General features: G+C 33.9%; 2 protein-coding genes across 3 annotated transcripts; both read left to right on the top strand.

The window, feature by feature from the left end:
- The first annotated feature begins 7,036 nt into the window (after positions 1 to 7,036).
- LOC131595370 (C2 and GRAM domain-containing protein At1g03370) lies at positions 7,037 to 12,755 on the top strand. Of its 2 annotated transcripts, none has more exons than XM_058867710.1 (8): positions 7,037 to 7,757; positions 8,430 to 9,671; positions 9,833 to 10,015; positions 10,122 to 10,411; positions 10,499 to 10,878; positions 11,083 to 11,251; positions 11,387 to 11,659; positions 12,018 to 12,755. In XM_058867710.1, the coding sequence occupies exons 1-8, from the start codon at positions 7,409 to 7,411 to the stop codon at positions 12,207 to 12,209; spliced, it is 3,078 nt and encodes a 1,025-aa protein (XP_058723693.1). In that variant the 5' UTR covers positions 7,037 to 7,408; the 3' UTR covers positions 12,210 to 12,755. The 2 variants fall into 2 exon arrangements, with proteins under 2 accessions (XP_058723693.1, XP_058723694.1); XM_058867711.1 differs by lacking the exon at positions 7,037 to 7,757 and adding an exon at positions 7,804 to 8,326.
- A 761-nt stretch (positions 12,756 to 13,516) lies between these two features.
- On the top strand, positions 13,517 to 15,980 carry LOC131595371 (protein phosphatase 1 regulatory inhibitor subunit PPP1R8 homolog). Its single transcript, XM_058867713.1, has 3 exons — positions 13,517 to 13,664; positions 14,018 to 14,618; positions 14,947 to 15,980. Exons 2-3 carry the CDS (start codon positions 14,152 to 14,154, stop codon positions 15,764 to 15,766), a joined length of 1,287 nt encoding a protein of 428 aa, XP_058723696.1. The 5' UTR covers positions 13,517 to 13,664; positions 14,018 to 14,151; the 3' UTR covers positions 15,767 to 15,980.
- The last annotated feature ends 660 nt before the right edge of the window (positions 15,981 to 16,640 follow it).

The following is a 16,640-nucleotide window of genomic DNA, read 5'->3' as shown; positions in this document are numbered from 1 at the left end:
CGTGAGCTACCTCAATAAGGAGTGTAACAAGGTAATATTGGTCCTTGAGGTTCTTCACACTCTTAGAGTAAACCTCAAACATATTACTATTATGCCTAAGAGAAATCAAAACTTGAGCCCATGCTAAATTAGCAGAGCTACATTGAGCTTTAAAGAGATTAAAAAAGAGTGGCAGGGTCAACTCTCGATACGCTCTTTTATACTTGCATAAATACTGGAATACTTTGATGTAAGCCCTACACACTAAGTTCAATTGCAAAGTAACATTCAAGAAAGAATACAACAGGTTCGGGCCAATGCCGCTACTGGCAAGAAAAGTAGAAAAATTTGATTAAACAAAAAATTCAATATCTGGAAGCAATCAAATTCCCCCCTACGAGCTCTTTCTCTATGTCGAGCTGCTCCCTGAGAATCTTCCCTTCTGGACAAGACAACTCAACCCGACTCTGAACAATATCGAAGAAGGCCCACATGACTTGAGGTGCTAAGTTAATTCAACTTCGAGTTCCTTATGTATGTGTTAGCTTGAATTTTCAACACCATATAATTAGCGAGGAAAATAAAATATCTTTTAAATATATTATGAGTTTTTGATGAAACAACATGTTTGCTGAAGTCCTGTCAAAGTCACTCCTTATAGAGGAAAGTGTTAGGCATGGACTTAGAAAATATTTTCTAAGTATAATTGGTTCTACGAAGAGAAGCATTTGACAGGAAAGTTGAGTTTGAACGAAGACGTAACTTCCTTTTGTCCTTATTTGTTTTCATTAGAGGACGCATGGAACTTCAGGGCGAAAGGAAGGCATGCCGAGCGAAACATGGTATGTTTTAATCGAAGGACCGTTATAAACGGTTATCTTCAATTTAGTATATATAGGAGTCTTAGAATTTAGGATTTGTGTGTTCATTTGTGTACAAAATCTCATTAAAAAACTCAAAGTATCTATGTGTTGAGAAACAAGTCATCTGAGAATGTATGTGTAAACACCATTTTACATCTTTTTTTACAGTTCTATGCAACTTATCATTTTCAGAATTTACATTCTTGCAATTTACTTTCGATTGCCTTTACTTTATTTTCTTTACAAGTTTATAACGTTACTTTAAAGAATTACGTAGATCAAACAAACTTTTCAATAAGAACATGAATATAGTCGAAGTGTTCTTCATTATCAAGAATACGGTTTGAAATATAAAGCACATGTCCTAGGATCAATCCAGTCGATCCTGTGAGTAAACAAAGACTCTTATTTTTAGAAGACTAACGCTTGTTTACCAATTTTCACGGTAAACAGTATGTCCATCATGTGGTCTTCATAAGGCTTCACCTTATGTGAATTTGATTTCTTCTCCTTTTTCAAGGCAGCCTCCAACTCTACCATTGTCGTCGTTGAAATATTGAAACAGATCCTGGCATTGACCAAATAATTTTTGACCTTAGCCAGCGACACCTTCTTCTCCTTCAATGTTCCCTCATGAAGCTTGACCTTGGCAGCAAGAGTAGAAGGGCTACCATTCACCTCCATCTCTTTCTCATAAGAATCCATTTTTTGATTAATTTCACCTAGCTCATTCCGAAGACTATCTCGTTCAAGTAGGATAGCCCCATGTTTCCTCTTCAAATTTTCTTTCCCGTTCTCAAGTTGTTAAGAGCCATAATACCCCCCCTTCTAGAAGCAATGATAGATAGTATAATAATAGCCCAAAAAAGTTGGTTGGACATCTTAGACATTTCCTTCTTCCTAGCCATTTAAATCAGTTATGGAAGTAAGTTGATCTCCATTACGGAAATTTGCTTGAACATATTTTGTAGTTCAATGTCCCTTGGTAAGGAGGAAATTGTTACATGGAGTAGGTGAGTGACACATTTTTATTTCCCTCCTCACCACTCGGTCGACCTCTAACATCCTTAACTTAGGTCTCTTCAAGGGTGTTTCCTCGTTTGGGGCTTTACCACTATCCCTCTGTAGTGAGTCATCACCATCAAATTTTTATGCTTCACGACATGATTTTCCAACTTTTTATTTGATTTTTTTGCTGCAAATCTCATAAGATGGTTGGTTATTACCCTTTATGCATTCTTGCTCAAGACACTGTTGTGCTTGCTCCAGGTTTGGAATATTACTCACATCGAGATCTGTGGTAGAACCTGAAGGTGGGGTAGTCGTATTCTTTCCCAATGCCTTATACCTCTTGATTATATCTTGGATAGACCTTTTAGCTATACTCGCTTCACCATGTGAAATCTTCAACGCCTCGTGTCCAACTCTAGTGCAATAGTCTAAACCTCAAATATGCTTACAAATAACAAATTTTGCATGAGCTCGAGAAGATACCTCGCGTTGTGAAGAAGAAACTCACGATCATTAAACATTTTAAGTCTGATTGTACCAATATCATAAACCTTGTAAGCCTTATTGTCACCAAGTAGAACTACTCCTTCTTGCTTCAACTTCAAAGTCTCAAAGTATTCTTTTCTTGGAACATGTCATGAGAGCAACCTAAGTCCATGACCCAACTCTCTTCAGTCTCCAAGCTCGATGCCACTAAAGCACCAATATTTTCACAACTATCCTCATTTGATGCAACTGCAATTTGATCATAATCATCATTGCCCATCCTCTTGGGATAATCCTTCATGAAGTGATCGGTTTTCTAACAAGTGAAACATTTTACCTTTGACTCGTCAAACCTCTTTGAGTTCGACATCTTCTACCCCCACTTACTCCTCTTGAGGCACTGAAGCCTTAACCACTATCACTAATCTTAAAATCTTTCACCTTTGACAATTCTATGAAAATCATAATCTTTTGAACTTCATCCAATTTAATAGTATCTTTCTTACCATAAAAAAAATCCTTGAAGTGCTCAATGGATCTGGGTAATGAGCTTAATAAGAGTATAACTTTATCCTCATCATCAATCTTGACCTTAATATTCTTGAGACCAATCAATAATCTTGTGAAATTCTGTCAATTGTTCCACTATAGATTTGTTATCTACCATTCAGAATGAGTATAGTTGTTGTTTCAAACACAACCTGTGAGCCCAAGATTTGATCATTTGCAATGGTTCAATTTTTGTCCACATCAAAACCGAAATCATCTCTTCGATGACTTTTCTTAAAATTTTATCTCAAAACACAAGATAATGATCCTCCTGACTTTATCAGCCATCTTAGTCTTTATTTGCTCATGTCTTGCGTGCATGCATCGTTGCCTCATTCCCTAATCTTCAATACACTTAGGGTCAAATATGTTTTTGGTCCCAATAAAATTATCAAATTTTGTTTTTGGTCCATATTAAAAAAAGTTTTGGTCCTCACAAAATTATTATGCACGTAATTTTTGTCCTTGTTGTTAAATTGATGTATATTTTTGATTGATTATTTTACAGACATGTTTAGAACGTTATAAATAATTCCTCAAAAAATACATAATTCAAAATTTATATCTTAAGTTGAGATTTGCATTACTTTTATCATTATCTTTTGAAATTTAAAAAACTCATATATAATTCTTTTCATTTAAAAAAATTCTATAATTCGGTAAAGAAATATTTTATAGTATTCTAAACACATATAAAAAAATTATTCAAACATTTAAAAATTTAAAGATAATTAAACAGTTTTCAAAATTTTAAAAGATAGCAGAGACTAAAACTTCATGCATAAATTTTTTATAGAAATTAAAATATATCATTTTTTTTATAAAGACTAAAAATAAAATTTAAAATATTTATAGGAATCAAAAATATATTTAACGGATACACTTATTTTAAATTTAAATTACTTGCCTCTTTACTTTTTATAATAAAAAAATGTTATCTTCTAAAAACTTCTCAATCTACCAATAAAGCTCACTTGTAAACAAAATTATTTCCCCACATTTTTTTCATTTTAATCAATCCAATCATTCATAAAGAATCTCAACTCATCCCAAAGTCATTAAATTTCCATTACTTTTTATTCGTGTTTCAGTCATTTTATCTGCCGTAAATTTTACATTCCGGAGAAAGGAGGAAAACATAATTAATGCTAGGTAAATACCATATGGACTTGTGTCAAAATTATCATCTGAAAAATACACATCATCAAGGTAGGTCAGAAGGAAACAGAATTAATTGAAGGCGGGGTCATATGATGTTTTTTATATTAGGAATTATTGGTGGCAAGGTTTGTTTGGTCCTTTTGATTTTGTTCCTGGTCAAGTTCAAGTTATGGTTGGGTTTCTGGTTGTTTGTTGGTGTAAATTTCCATGAAAATTGATTATTTTGTGGTGGAAATGAGGGATTGGCTTGTTTATGATTTGGCGGTTATACATTTTCTGAATATTTGGCCAATAGTTTTCTAAATATTACAATTATCTATTGGTGTATGTAAATCGAAAATGCATAAAACTTGCAAAAAAGAATAGAACATAAAAAAATAAATAGTCAAATTGGTTGGAATTTGAAAATGAGACAAAGAAAAGGAGAAAAATGAAAAAGAAGATGGATGAATAGAAAAGGAAAAATGAAGGGAAATTAAGAAAGAAAAATAATGAATTGGAATAATAAAAAAAAATAGTAGAGGTATATATTTGTCTAAGAGTGATGTTATGCAACTTCATGGTTATGTAATTTTAAGAAAATCTTTATTTATAAATATAAATATAAATAATATCGTAATAATATTTTTTCTTTGTTTTTAATAATTAATTTATAAATCCACAAAGCTTTTATAAAACAACAAATCAATTTTAAATAAATCAACAAAGTTTTTAATAATTAATTTATAACTCAAATCAATTAAAATTATCCATAATAATAATAACTTTTATAAAATATTAATATTAATATTTAAATTCATTCAACAACAACAAAGCTTTATCCCACTAATAGCACGTTTAGATTGACTTTTGAAAGGACAAAAGTAATTTTAAATGTGTAGAATTGATTCCGGGTAATTTTGAATTGTTTGATTTATCAAAAGTAGAATTGATTCTGTTTCCAAAATTAATTATAATTGAAGTTAGAATTTGTAGCTCTTCCTTACACTAAAATTCACTAAAATTTATGAGCTATGCTATATGTAGCGAAAAAATCTCATGCGAATAATCACGACACGACCATGTAGTTTCATATTTTTGTATATAGTATATTTTCTATTATAAAAAACAAAACAAAAAATCATCAACACAAAACAGTTATCTATTTTAAAATTGTACCATCATAGTTACTGAATCCATTGTTGTTCAATGAATTGAAATTATGGGAATATAGTAGTTCAGTAAGAAGTAATATTGGAGAAGCTAAAATCATCATTTTAAAAAGACACATTTAATTAATTATACAATACAAATAGTGCAGCTAATTACCTATTGCACGTTCGTGAACAATTCGTGATATCATTTTTCGCGAGAATTAGCATTTCTCAAAATTTATTGTTAAACTCATTTTTATATAAATGTATTCAAACATAAATGTTAAACTCAATTATGTTACAATCAATTTTATCAAATTCATTTTTGTTAGAATTAATTCTGTTCAACGTCAATTCAAACACGCCCTAAATAGATTAGCTACATGGATCAACTTGGTGATAATGTTCTATCTAAAATCATTATATCCAAATTGTTAGTTTTGAGATATTTCTTAATAAGTTCTCTTATACTCTTTCTTTATAACTTCTCTTATGATCTATCTCGATTTTCACCGTCCTTTAATTGTTTAACTTTTCCCATTTGATCTATTTTTCTTACCATTAAATTTATATGTGTTCTTTCTACATGCCCAACCATCTAAATATAATTTCCATTATCTTGTGTACTAAAGAGGTTATCTCAACACTCTCTCGAATATTTTTATTTTTATTTTATGTTGTCTAATCTTACCACACATCTAACACAATTTCATTATGTCTGCTACGCTTACTTTATTTTCAAGGAATCTTTCTCCCACCCCAAATTAAATCTGACACCCTCATTATTTTTTAAAATGGCAAAAATACCCTTGTCAAAATTTAACTAAAAAGAAGTGATTGAAAAATTTGGTAGTGTATTGTATATTTTAGAATTTTTTTCGATTCTTTGAAAACACTAATAGAATCATTTCCGATGTGTAAAAAAAATTGAAATTAATTTTACCGGAATTTTTGAAAAATCCGATAAAAAATCAAGTAAAAAAAATCATATTTTAAAAAAAACCCGATAATGTATTTTGAAATATTCGATAAAAATTCATATTTTTTGAAAAACTCAAGAAAAACTCATAGATTTTTGGTAAAAACTCTTTATTTTAAAAAAAAAATCGGTTAAAATTTATAAAATTTTGAAAAATCCGGTAATTTATTTGAAAAATTCAGTAATACAAAATCTGAAATTTTTTGAAAAATTCAATTAAAGCTCGTAGATCCTCAAAAATCCTTTAAAAACTCATAAAATTATTCACAAATTTCATAAAACCTTTTAAAATATTAATATTCAAAAAACACAATTTTTTAAAAACGTAAAAAATCATAAAAAAATATTATAGTAAAAGCATTGTAATTATAGAGATACGAAGGTTAACTTAGAAGATGGCAATCATATTGAATTTTAATGGTTCGACATTCTACTCCCTACAAAATCCTATCTCTTTTTGCTGTCAAATAAATTTTTTGGGTCCAGTGTTACCTTTCCTCCATTTAAATTCATAATATTTTAAAATGTTTAAAATTCTCAATCAATTAATCAAAATCACAACAACTAAATCCAAATTTTCAATTTAAACCAAAACATATACTATTAAAATTTTCAATACCAAAAAAAGAAAATTATCCCATCATTTAAATTGAAAACTGTAGAACAACAGTACGCATATGCGACCGCGTCAATTCTAACGCGGCGTGACCATAAAAACATGTAGGCCAATATCGTAATTATAAAACTATCATCATTAAATACCATATAAAATGTGTTTTTTCAATAAAAGAAAATACAAAAAGTACTTTTTTTAATTCCTCAATAATATAACATGGAAATAAAAGTGTTTTCACTTTTCACTTTCCATTACAGTTTTTCCCTTAATTCTTTTCTTCTTCAAACCCCCGCAATCAATCATCACTTCATTATTTTTCTCAAGCCTTTGCTTCTTTCAATTCATGTCTCTTTCATATGATTATTCTCTCTCAAATTTTTTTCCTCCTCAGTAGCTACAAAAATTTCACTCTTTCTTTCTTCTTGTTTCATAAAGTTTCAATTTTTTTGAATTTATTCTGACATAGACCATCACTTTCCACAGATTTAAGCGCCCCATTTATTGTTCAACACCCAATTTATTATCTTTCTGCCTAAACTGCATTACCCTTTTGAAATATTCTTCTGGGTTGTTAAGGTCAAAGAGAAAGTTGACATTTTGACTTCAAGTTTTTGGGTTTTTTGTTCACACAATGAAGCTTGTGGTTCGTGTGATTGAGGCAAAGAACTTGCCACCAATGGATCTTAATGGGTTTAGTGATCCATATGTGAGGTTACAGTTGGGGAGACAAAGGTTTAGGACTAAAGTGGTTAAGAAGAGTTTGAATCCTAAGTGGGATGAAGAGTTTAGCTTTAAGGTGGATGATCTTAAGGAAGAGTTGGTGGTTTCTGTTATGGATGAAGATAAGTATTTGATTGATGATTTTCTTGGTCAACTTAAAGTTCCTATGTCAACTGTTTTTGATGAGGAGATCAAATCACTTGGTACTGCTTGGTACTCTTTGCAACCCAAGAGTAAGAAGTCCAAGAACAAAGAATCTGGTGTGTGTTGTTTTGCTTAATTGGTTTGTTTATTTGGTTGTTTGTTTTGAATGGCATCATTTTGAACTAATGTTATGTCGGAAGTAGCTGTTTTGAAAATCTTAGGATCAAATGAGGGCTTACTTTTATTTTGTTGACTTAAATTTGTGTTGGTTTTATATTGATTTTGCGCTTAAATCATTTGAATGATTGTTGTCTAATTTGAGAATATGAATCGTGGTTTTAAAATGTGGCTTTGATTACGTCGGAGCCTTTATATTACGGGAATATGCGGTCAAAATTATGGTTGTGAGGTTTTAAATAACGGCCATGGTCGTGTTGCGGTCGCGTAAAGGCTTTCGTTTCGAGATTTAGGTCAATACAGGTGTTGTGATCTTGATTGCGGTCGTCGCGGTGTGAATTAACCACATTTTTCGTTTTTATCGTAAAAACGGTGAGTAAGGTATTGGTATCGGCACCTTTCGATACTGTTTTGTCGCGGCCATTTTTGTGGTAACAGACTGTTTTTAAATTCTTGGTTGCGATGCTGATATGGAGACTTCAATTTCTTCATTTTAGTTAATCTCAAGGTAGCTTTAAGTCATTTGGAAATCAACATGCTTACTAAACATTAAGATATGAACCATAACTTTGCTGGTATTTTGAACTCCGAACTCTGGCTTTTTTTGGCAGGTGAGGTTCGTTTGAGCATATATTTTGAACTGAAAACGGCATCCGTTGAGTCAAATGTTCACGGTGATCTAGTATTCCATCCAAGAAAAAGTGCTGATACTATTACTGATTCGCCTTCAAGGTCTTCCACTGGATATTCAAGCTCATCTTCACCTGCAAGGGATGAAGTTGCATCTGCTAAGGATGAAAAACCGAGTACTCAAAAATCACTCACAGGGAGAATTGCTCATATCTTCAATAAGAATTCTGATATGTCGTCAAGCTCGTCACATAGAAGCATTGACTCAGACCAACCTGAAATTACCAAAGTGGAAGTTAGTGAGGTCAAGACCGAGGATCAGTCTTCGGAGGAGACTTTTGAAGAAGCTATGAAGAAAGTGCAGTCTTTAGATCAAGGAAGTGAAATTCCTACCAACTTACCTGGAGGGTTGTTAGTAGATCAACATTATACTATTGCACCCGAAGACTTGAACGTGTTACTCTTTTCTTCCGATTCTAATTTTCTCAAGTCACTGGCTGATGTACAGGGTAGTACCGAACTTCAAGTAGGACCTTGGAAGTTTGAGGATGGCGGGGAGAGCCTCAAAAGATTAGTCACTTACGTCAAGGCTCCGAGCAAATTAATTAAGGCAGTCAAAGCCTTTGAAGATCAGACATATTTAAAAGCTGATGGGAAGAACTTTGCTGTTTTTGTCGTTGTCAGTACTCCTGATGTTGTGTATGGGAGCACCTTTCGGGTAGAATTACTCTATACAATCACACCTGGACCTGAGTTGCCCTCAGGAGAACAATGTTCACATCTGGTTATATCATGGCGAATGAATTTCATACAGAGCACCATGATGAGAGGAATGATAGAGAATGGAGCTCGGCAAGGTATGAAGGAGAGTTTTGAACAGTATGCCAGTTTATTATCCCAGGATGTCAAACCTGTTGATGTAACAGAACTTAGTTCGAGTAAGGAGCAAGCATTGGCATCTTTACAAGCAGAGCCGCAGTCAGATTGGAAGCTGGCAGTGCAGTATTTTGCTAACTTCACAGTAGTCTCAACAGTCTTCATAGGGTTGTATGTGCTTGTCCACATATGGCTTGCTGCTCCGAGTATAATTCAAGGGCTCGAGTTTGCTGGACTTGATTTGCCAGATTCAATAGGTGAATTTGTTGTTTGTGCTGTCCTGGTTCTTCAAGGTGAACGCATGCTGGGTTTAATATCACGCTTCATAAAAGCCAGAGCACAAAAGGGTAATTTCACCAACCCTATCGAATTAAATATTTATCTGTTTTCATTAACTGTTTTGATAAGTTCTTCCAAACAGTCTCATAATATCTCATGTAATTACTTAATTTTATTCCTTTGTGTCTTTGTTTGAGCTGATTTCTTTTTTTGGGTGATCCAATATTAGGAAGTGATCATGGAATTAAAGCTCAAGGAGATGGGTGGTTATTAACCGTTGCCTTGCTTGAAGGAAGCAATTTAGCTTCTGCGGAATCTGGTGGATTCTCTGACCCATATGTAGTGTTTACTTGCAATGGGAAAGTAAGAACCAGTTCAATCAAGTTCCAGAAATCTAATCCTTTATGGAATGGTGAATATCATGACTTCATTTTGTACTTTCTGCCTTATAACTTGATACTTGAATACATGTAACGTAATATTATCATTTCTGTTAAGAGCATTCTCTATCTTTACAGAAGTATTTGAGTTTGACGCAATGGATGATCCTCCTTCTGTGATGGATGTGGAAGTTTATGATTTCGATGGGCCTTTTGATTCCGCTACATGTCTAGGGCATGCTGAAATTAACTTTCTAAAAGCAAACATCTCCGATCTTGCTGATACATGGGTTCCTCTTGAAGGCAAGTTAGCTTTTGCATGTCAGTCTAAGTTGCACTTAAGAATTTTCTTGGACAACACTAGAGGTGCGACTGGAAATGTAACAAAAGACTATCTAAATAAAATGGAAAAAGAGGTTGGAAAGAAGGTACGTAAATACTCCGTCTTCTATTTTTTGTGTTTCTGTTTCATTACCATTCTTATGATTTTTTTTTTCATTTTGAAAAACGTGTAGATTAATATGCGGTCTCCTCAAACTAATTCGGCGTTCCAAAAACTCTTCGGGCTTCCACCTGAGGAATTTCTCATCAATGACTTCACATGTCACTTGAAAAGAAAAATGCCCCTGCAGGGACGCCTATTTCTATCACCAAGAATAATTGGATTTCATGCTAATTTGTTTGGAAAGAAAACAAAATTCTTTTTTCTCTGGGAGGATATTGAAGACATTCAGGTTATTCCTCCTACATTTTCATCAATGGGAAGTCCAATAGTTGTCATAACTCTTCGGCCGGGTAGAGGTGTTGATGCAAGGCATGGTGCAAAAACACAAGATGAACAAGGAAGGTTGCATTTCAATTTCCAATCCTTTGTATCGTTCAATGTCGCACACAGGTAAAAAAAAGTCATTTAATAGTATCTTATATATACATATCTGCCACTCCAACTTGTATGAAAGTCTATCATGTTCTCTGTAACTGTTTCTTATACACTTCCATTTTGATAAAAAAAGTTGTGTTTCAAGTCTAGTCCTTTAGATTATTCCAAGAATGCAATGTGTTAAAATGTTACTTATAAACTATTTTGGCGATCAAATAGGACTGTCATGGCTCTCTGGAAGGCCAAATCATTGACTCCGGAGCAGAAAGTGAAGGTTGTTGAACAGGAATCTGAAACCAAAACCCTTATAAGCGAAGATAGTGGCTCGTACCTTGTTCTGGATGATGTTAGCATGTCTGAGATTCATTCATGTTCTCTTCCAATTCCTGTAAGCTCTCTTTTTCTTGCTCCTCTTAACACACACACATACGAGCTCATCCTCGTCCCTGCAAACTATCTGTTCCTTTTTCAATTCTATGTTCAATTTTCAAAAAATTTAGTTACTTTCCTTAAATTATTATAGGCAAGTTTTCTAATGGAGATATTTAGTGGGGGTGAGGTTGACCGCCGGGTCATGGAAAACTCTGGTTGTCTTAATTACTCTTATACCCCTTGGGTATCAGAGAACTGCGATATCTCTGAGAGGGCAGTATATTACAAATTCGAGAAGCATGTTTCAAGTTATAAAGGTGAAGTGACAAGTACTCAACAAAGATCTCCCCTTTTAGATGGAAAGGGTTGGCTTGTAGAAGAAGTTTTGAATCTTCACGGTGTTCCTCTTGGTGATTATTTCAATGTGAGTGACCAATTCATCTCTGTGTTCTATGATTTATCTCTTCTTGTTACTCCCTCCGTCTCATAATAAGTGTCCTATTTGAGCAATGCGTGGTTTTTAAGAAAATGATTGGATGTGTTGGTTTTAGTAAAAAAGTTAATGTCATTTACTAGAATACCCCTATTAATAGTAGTTGAATAACGTGAAAGTTACTAAATAGGGGTATAACAGTGGAAAAATAATAATGATTGATGCATTGGAATTGTAAATGGACAATTAATTTGAGACAAGGAAAAAATGCAAATGGGACACTTATTATGAGACGGAGGGAGTATCGTTTTTTGATTTTCATCTCCTGCATCATTGACTATTGCCTCAGATACACCTTCGCTATCAAATAGAAGATTTACCGCCAAAAGCAAAGGGGTGTAGAGTTTCAGTGTTTTTTGGAATTGAATGGCTGAAAAATGCAAAAAATCAGAAAAGGATTACAAAGAATATTCTACAGAATCTGCAAGAACGTATTAAAGTGACCTTTAGTCTAGCTGAGAAGGAGCTTTTACCTAGATAGCAACTGAGACTTAAACACCGAGGAGGTAGCTGATATCATTCACGGGCTCGGACTCGAATATATGGGTATAACAACTTATAAGGTTTGCGCGAATGTGTTGTTTGTCCTTGGATTGCATGACAATCCTAACTTCTGTGAATATCAATGGAACTCTTATCAGAAGTAGAATGCTGCTGAAAGTTGTGCTCTTTGGTTGACTTGCTATTAAGTTTAGTCTTCAAACCAGATTACTCATAGGAGAGATTACCTGATTGTTCCATTGTGCATAGCCATGACTATGGCAGAAGATACTCACTTAGATTGTAACAATATAGTTGATAGTTTATCACAAGGGTCAGCAACATGTATACTCATAATTGTTAGGATTGTGAGAGTTGACAGTAGTAGTCAAGTAATGCTTTTTGTCATACAGGAAATGTAAAAATCTTTTATGCCAGAGAACTTAGAAGACCATGATATGATATGAAGCACTGGTCCTTCAATTCCTTATTGATTGATTATTTGAGATACATTTTTTATAAATAATTTGAAACACTTTCCGAGTAATATGGCTTTTTAGTTTTTAAATATGTCATAAAATTTAAGTTTGGCCTGATTTCTTAACATAGCATTCTACTTTTGGGGATTTTTCAATACAAGTTATTCATCTACTCTGGCGAAATTTCAAAAATAACTCTCAAAACCAGATTCTCAATCCGGACACATTTAGTACAATTCCTTTTGGGAATACGCCAAAGCTAAAGTTATAAAAATTCCGGACTTTGGAATCCGCTTAGAAAGTTATGGAGATTGAATTCCGAATGCACCTAACACATCACATCTATGTTCAATTTCAAAACCACACAATTTTAAAATATTGCTTACCAAGATTGGAATTCAGATGCTTTTGTTCAAGTATTCGTGCTTTTCCAACTCCCTTCCCGTATTCATTCATGCAAATAGAGCAAAACCAGAGAGATTTTCTTCATTTGCGTTCTCAAAGCTTGTTCTGTCATTTTTCAAACATTCTTAGAGCTTCTACTCCGTTTCATTGAATCTTGACATGTCTCTAGTTCATTGCATTGCATGTATTTGAAGTTCTATTCTATTGCATTAGTAAGTTACTCATTCCCTTTCTTTTTTGATTTCACATACATGCTTTAGATTTCTTTAGGGTGGCTCTTCACCGGTACAGGAGGGGTGGAAGAGTAACCCCAAAGCTAAATTGAATATGGGCCAATTCTAACATTTTAGTCCAAGCCCATACAAATTCTTTAACACTTTATCCCAATTTTCCTTAAAAACAAAAACAAAAATAAACAAAAAAACAAAAACAGTGGAAAATGAAAATCTCATGGGGTAAGAACAGAATTCCAAAACATAAATATTTACAAAGAAATTGAATTCAGAATTTTCTGTCTCCCTGTCTCTCTCAGCATCGCTTTTTTAAGACGCAGCGTTCTAAAACCCTAACCGGTACGATTCTCTAACTCCCCCTTTCAATAATCAATTTCTTAAACAACAAAAAACAATTTTTTTTTCCTGTTTTCCAATTCTAACTTTAAATCGCTTTAATTATAAGAGAAATTTAACTTGCAATTTTCATTTCAATCACTTTGATTATAGCTTTATCAAGTGTTAGATTTATCCCTAATTTTACAATAGATTATAATATATTCCTACTATAGGCTATTTCTCTTATAATTATGATGTACTAGTATTGTTTATTTTCTTTTGAGCTAATTTCTATGTTGTTGATATGTTATTATGTTAATGTCACCCATCTTACTTAAACTTACAAGGTATGTTTGGAATGTTTTTTTCCCCAGATTATTTTTAGGGTTTGTACAAAGAGAGGTTAATAGTATGTTCTTAAGATTTGGTGTCGTTGCGACATTGTGATGCAACTTGTTTATGAGCTCGTAGTTAAGGGAGCTCGGATAGTAAGTTCTAGTTAAAGAGAATGTATGGAAGAACGTCAGGTCTTGATAGGTTTAAGAAAGCCGAGAGTTTGGAACCGTTTTCTGTTATCAATTCGTCTTCCAGAAATGTTGCTCAGTCCTCTAATAAGGTAGCTGCTTGGCCGTCACAGTCTCGGAATTCTGTACACCAATCTCATCATCAACAGCAACAGCAACATGCTTCTAACAAAGCTGTGGGAGTTGAGGCTGCCCCGTTGTTGGGACAGAATCAACACGCAACTCAGATTGGAGGTGGACAGTCGATGTGGCAGCCGCCGGATTGGGCGATTGAGCCGAGGCCGGGTGTTTTTTACTTGGAAGTTATGAAGGATGGTCAGGTGCTAGATCGGATTAATTTGGATAGACGGAGGCATATCTTTGGGAGGCAAATTCAGACTTGTGATTTTGTGCTTGATCATCAATCTGTCTCACGCCAACATGCTGCGGTCGTTCCTCACAAGAATGGGAGGTTAGAACTTATCTCCTTCTCCTTTGATATTACTGGAATGGGTGCGATGCTTCTCTAAATAAATATCATGTCATTTTCTTTCTGAATACTTATTCTAATAGCTTGCATCTATCGGCTGGATTGCACCATATTATCATATCAAACTAAAGTATTCAAACATGCTTATTCCTGTTAATCAGTCATTAGTAAAAATGAATTACAGCTGTTTGGAACCACTTCGGTATTTTTAGATATTGAACTAAAATATGTCTTGTATTGTTTAGGAATGAGGATTCCCTAGCAAATTGTGCTTTTATTGGGCTTGAACAATTCTTTTACTTTATTTCAGTGTATATGTAATTGATTTGGGATCTGCACATGGTACCTTTGTTGCAAATGAGCGATTGACCAAGGACTCACCAATTGAGTTTGAAGTGGGACAATCACTGCGGTTTGCTGCATCCACAAGAATATACGTATTAAGAAAGAATGATGCAGCTCTTTTTCCTCGTCCTCCACCACCCACGGAGATTAATTTCCCACCACCTCCCGACCCTTCTGATGAAGAAGCTGTTGTTACTTATAATACGCTGCTGAATCGTTATGGCATCAACAAGTCTGATCTAGTCAAATCCAATGAGCTTGGTGGTTCAGCAAGTGGCCAAAACAAGGATTGGCAATCAGAAAGAGCTGCTAAGAGAATTAAGAAGGCAAGAGTTTCCTTCAGGGATCAAGTTGGGGGGGAATTAGTTCAGGTTGTTGGAATATCAGATGGTGTAGATGTAGAAACAGAACCTGGTCCAGTTGGTGTTAAAGAAGGAAGTCTTGTTGGTAAATATGAATCTCTTGTACAGATAACTGTAATTCCAAAGGGGAAAGAGCAGTCCTCTGTTAAGGAGACAGATTCATCCCAAAAAGGTGTGACTGATAAGCTACAAGAAGTCTTAAAAAAGATCAAAAACCCCGTTAAAACTGGGATTTATGATGACCTTTATGGAGAATCATTATCTGTCAAAGTTGGATCAGCATGGGCATACCCACCTATTAGTAGTGGTGCGCAAGCTCAAGCAGCTAAGGAGAATGGAAAAGAGAATACATTAAGTGGAAAATCTGACAGTAATCCAAGCAATGCTGATGAGGATGATGATGATGATGACTTGTTTGGGTGAGACTATTGAACCTATGCAGACAACATTTTGGAATAGATTTGTGGTATTTTTTGAGTTCGACACTTTTACATGGTAGGTAGGGAGTTGAAAACATGCATAATATTATGTTGCACGCATTCTTATCATCTGGAATTACCCTTCCATTGTGTCCATAATTAATGTTTACCACCGCAAACTCTACAAACTCTGAAAAGATTGCAGGTTCATGATTAAATGGTAAGTTGCCTTTTTTATAGAGTCATTAAATAGTTCATTCAAGTAATGGGTCTGTGTCAACGTTTTCTAATATGCTTCTCCTGGCGTGTCATTGGCAACAATGATTGACTAGTAAGCACATGGTTGCTTAGGAGCATATGCTGATATCTGGGTTTAAAATACTACTAAAGCTGTTGATGATTGAGTTCAGAGCTTGTGTTTTTAATAAAGCTTTTGTCAATTACTTATCTTTTGCCAACGCCCCTTCTTGAAATTGAATCAATTGAGAAGGATACTTTCTTTCCAACACTTGGTATAACACTTTCTTATTGGCTGAAATCTATGAGTCCTAGTACTTAACCTGGGCCTGCGAGACGAGACCCATATAGATGTCATCTGATAAGAAAATGCATGTTAGAGAGTGTTCCTTGCACTCCACTAAACAAAGTTGAATAAAGCAGAGGTAATGAAAATGCAAACCTCATTTCGAAAACATCTAAACGAAACTATAATGTTGGGTTTGTGGCGAGACAAATTTTGAACTGTATGTTTAGGTTCATTTTTATTAGAGAGAAAAAAAAAACTATGGACAAAGTTCATGTTGATATATTTGAGAGTTTATGGAGAATTATTTCTTTCTTTCTAAATGAATTTTATTTGAACCTAAGATTGAAAGATT

The sequence above is a fragment of the Vicia villosa genome, linkage group LG4 (genome assembly GCF_029867415.1).
Source record: "Vicia villosa cultivar HV-30 ecotype Madison, WI linkage group LG4, Vvil1.0, whole genome shotgun sequence".
NCBI lineage: Eukaryota > Viridiplantae > Streptophyta > Magnoliopsida > Fabales > Fabaceae > Vicia > Vicia villosa.
Note: the sequence above shows the minus strand (reverse complement) of the source record. Positions and strands in the feature narration are given on the sequence as shown.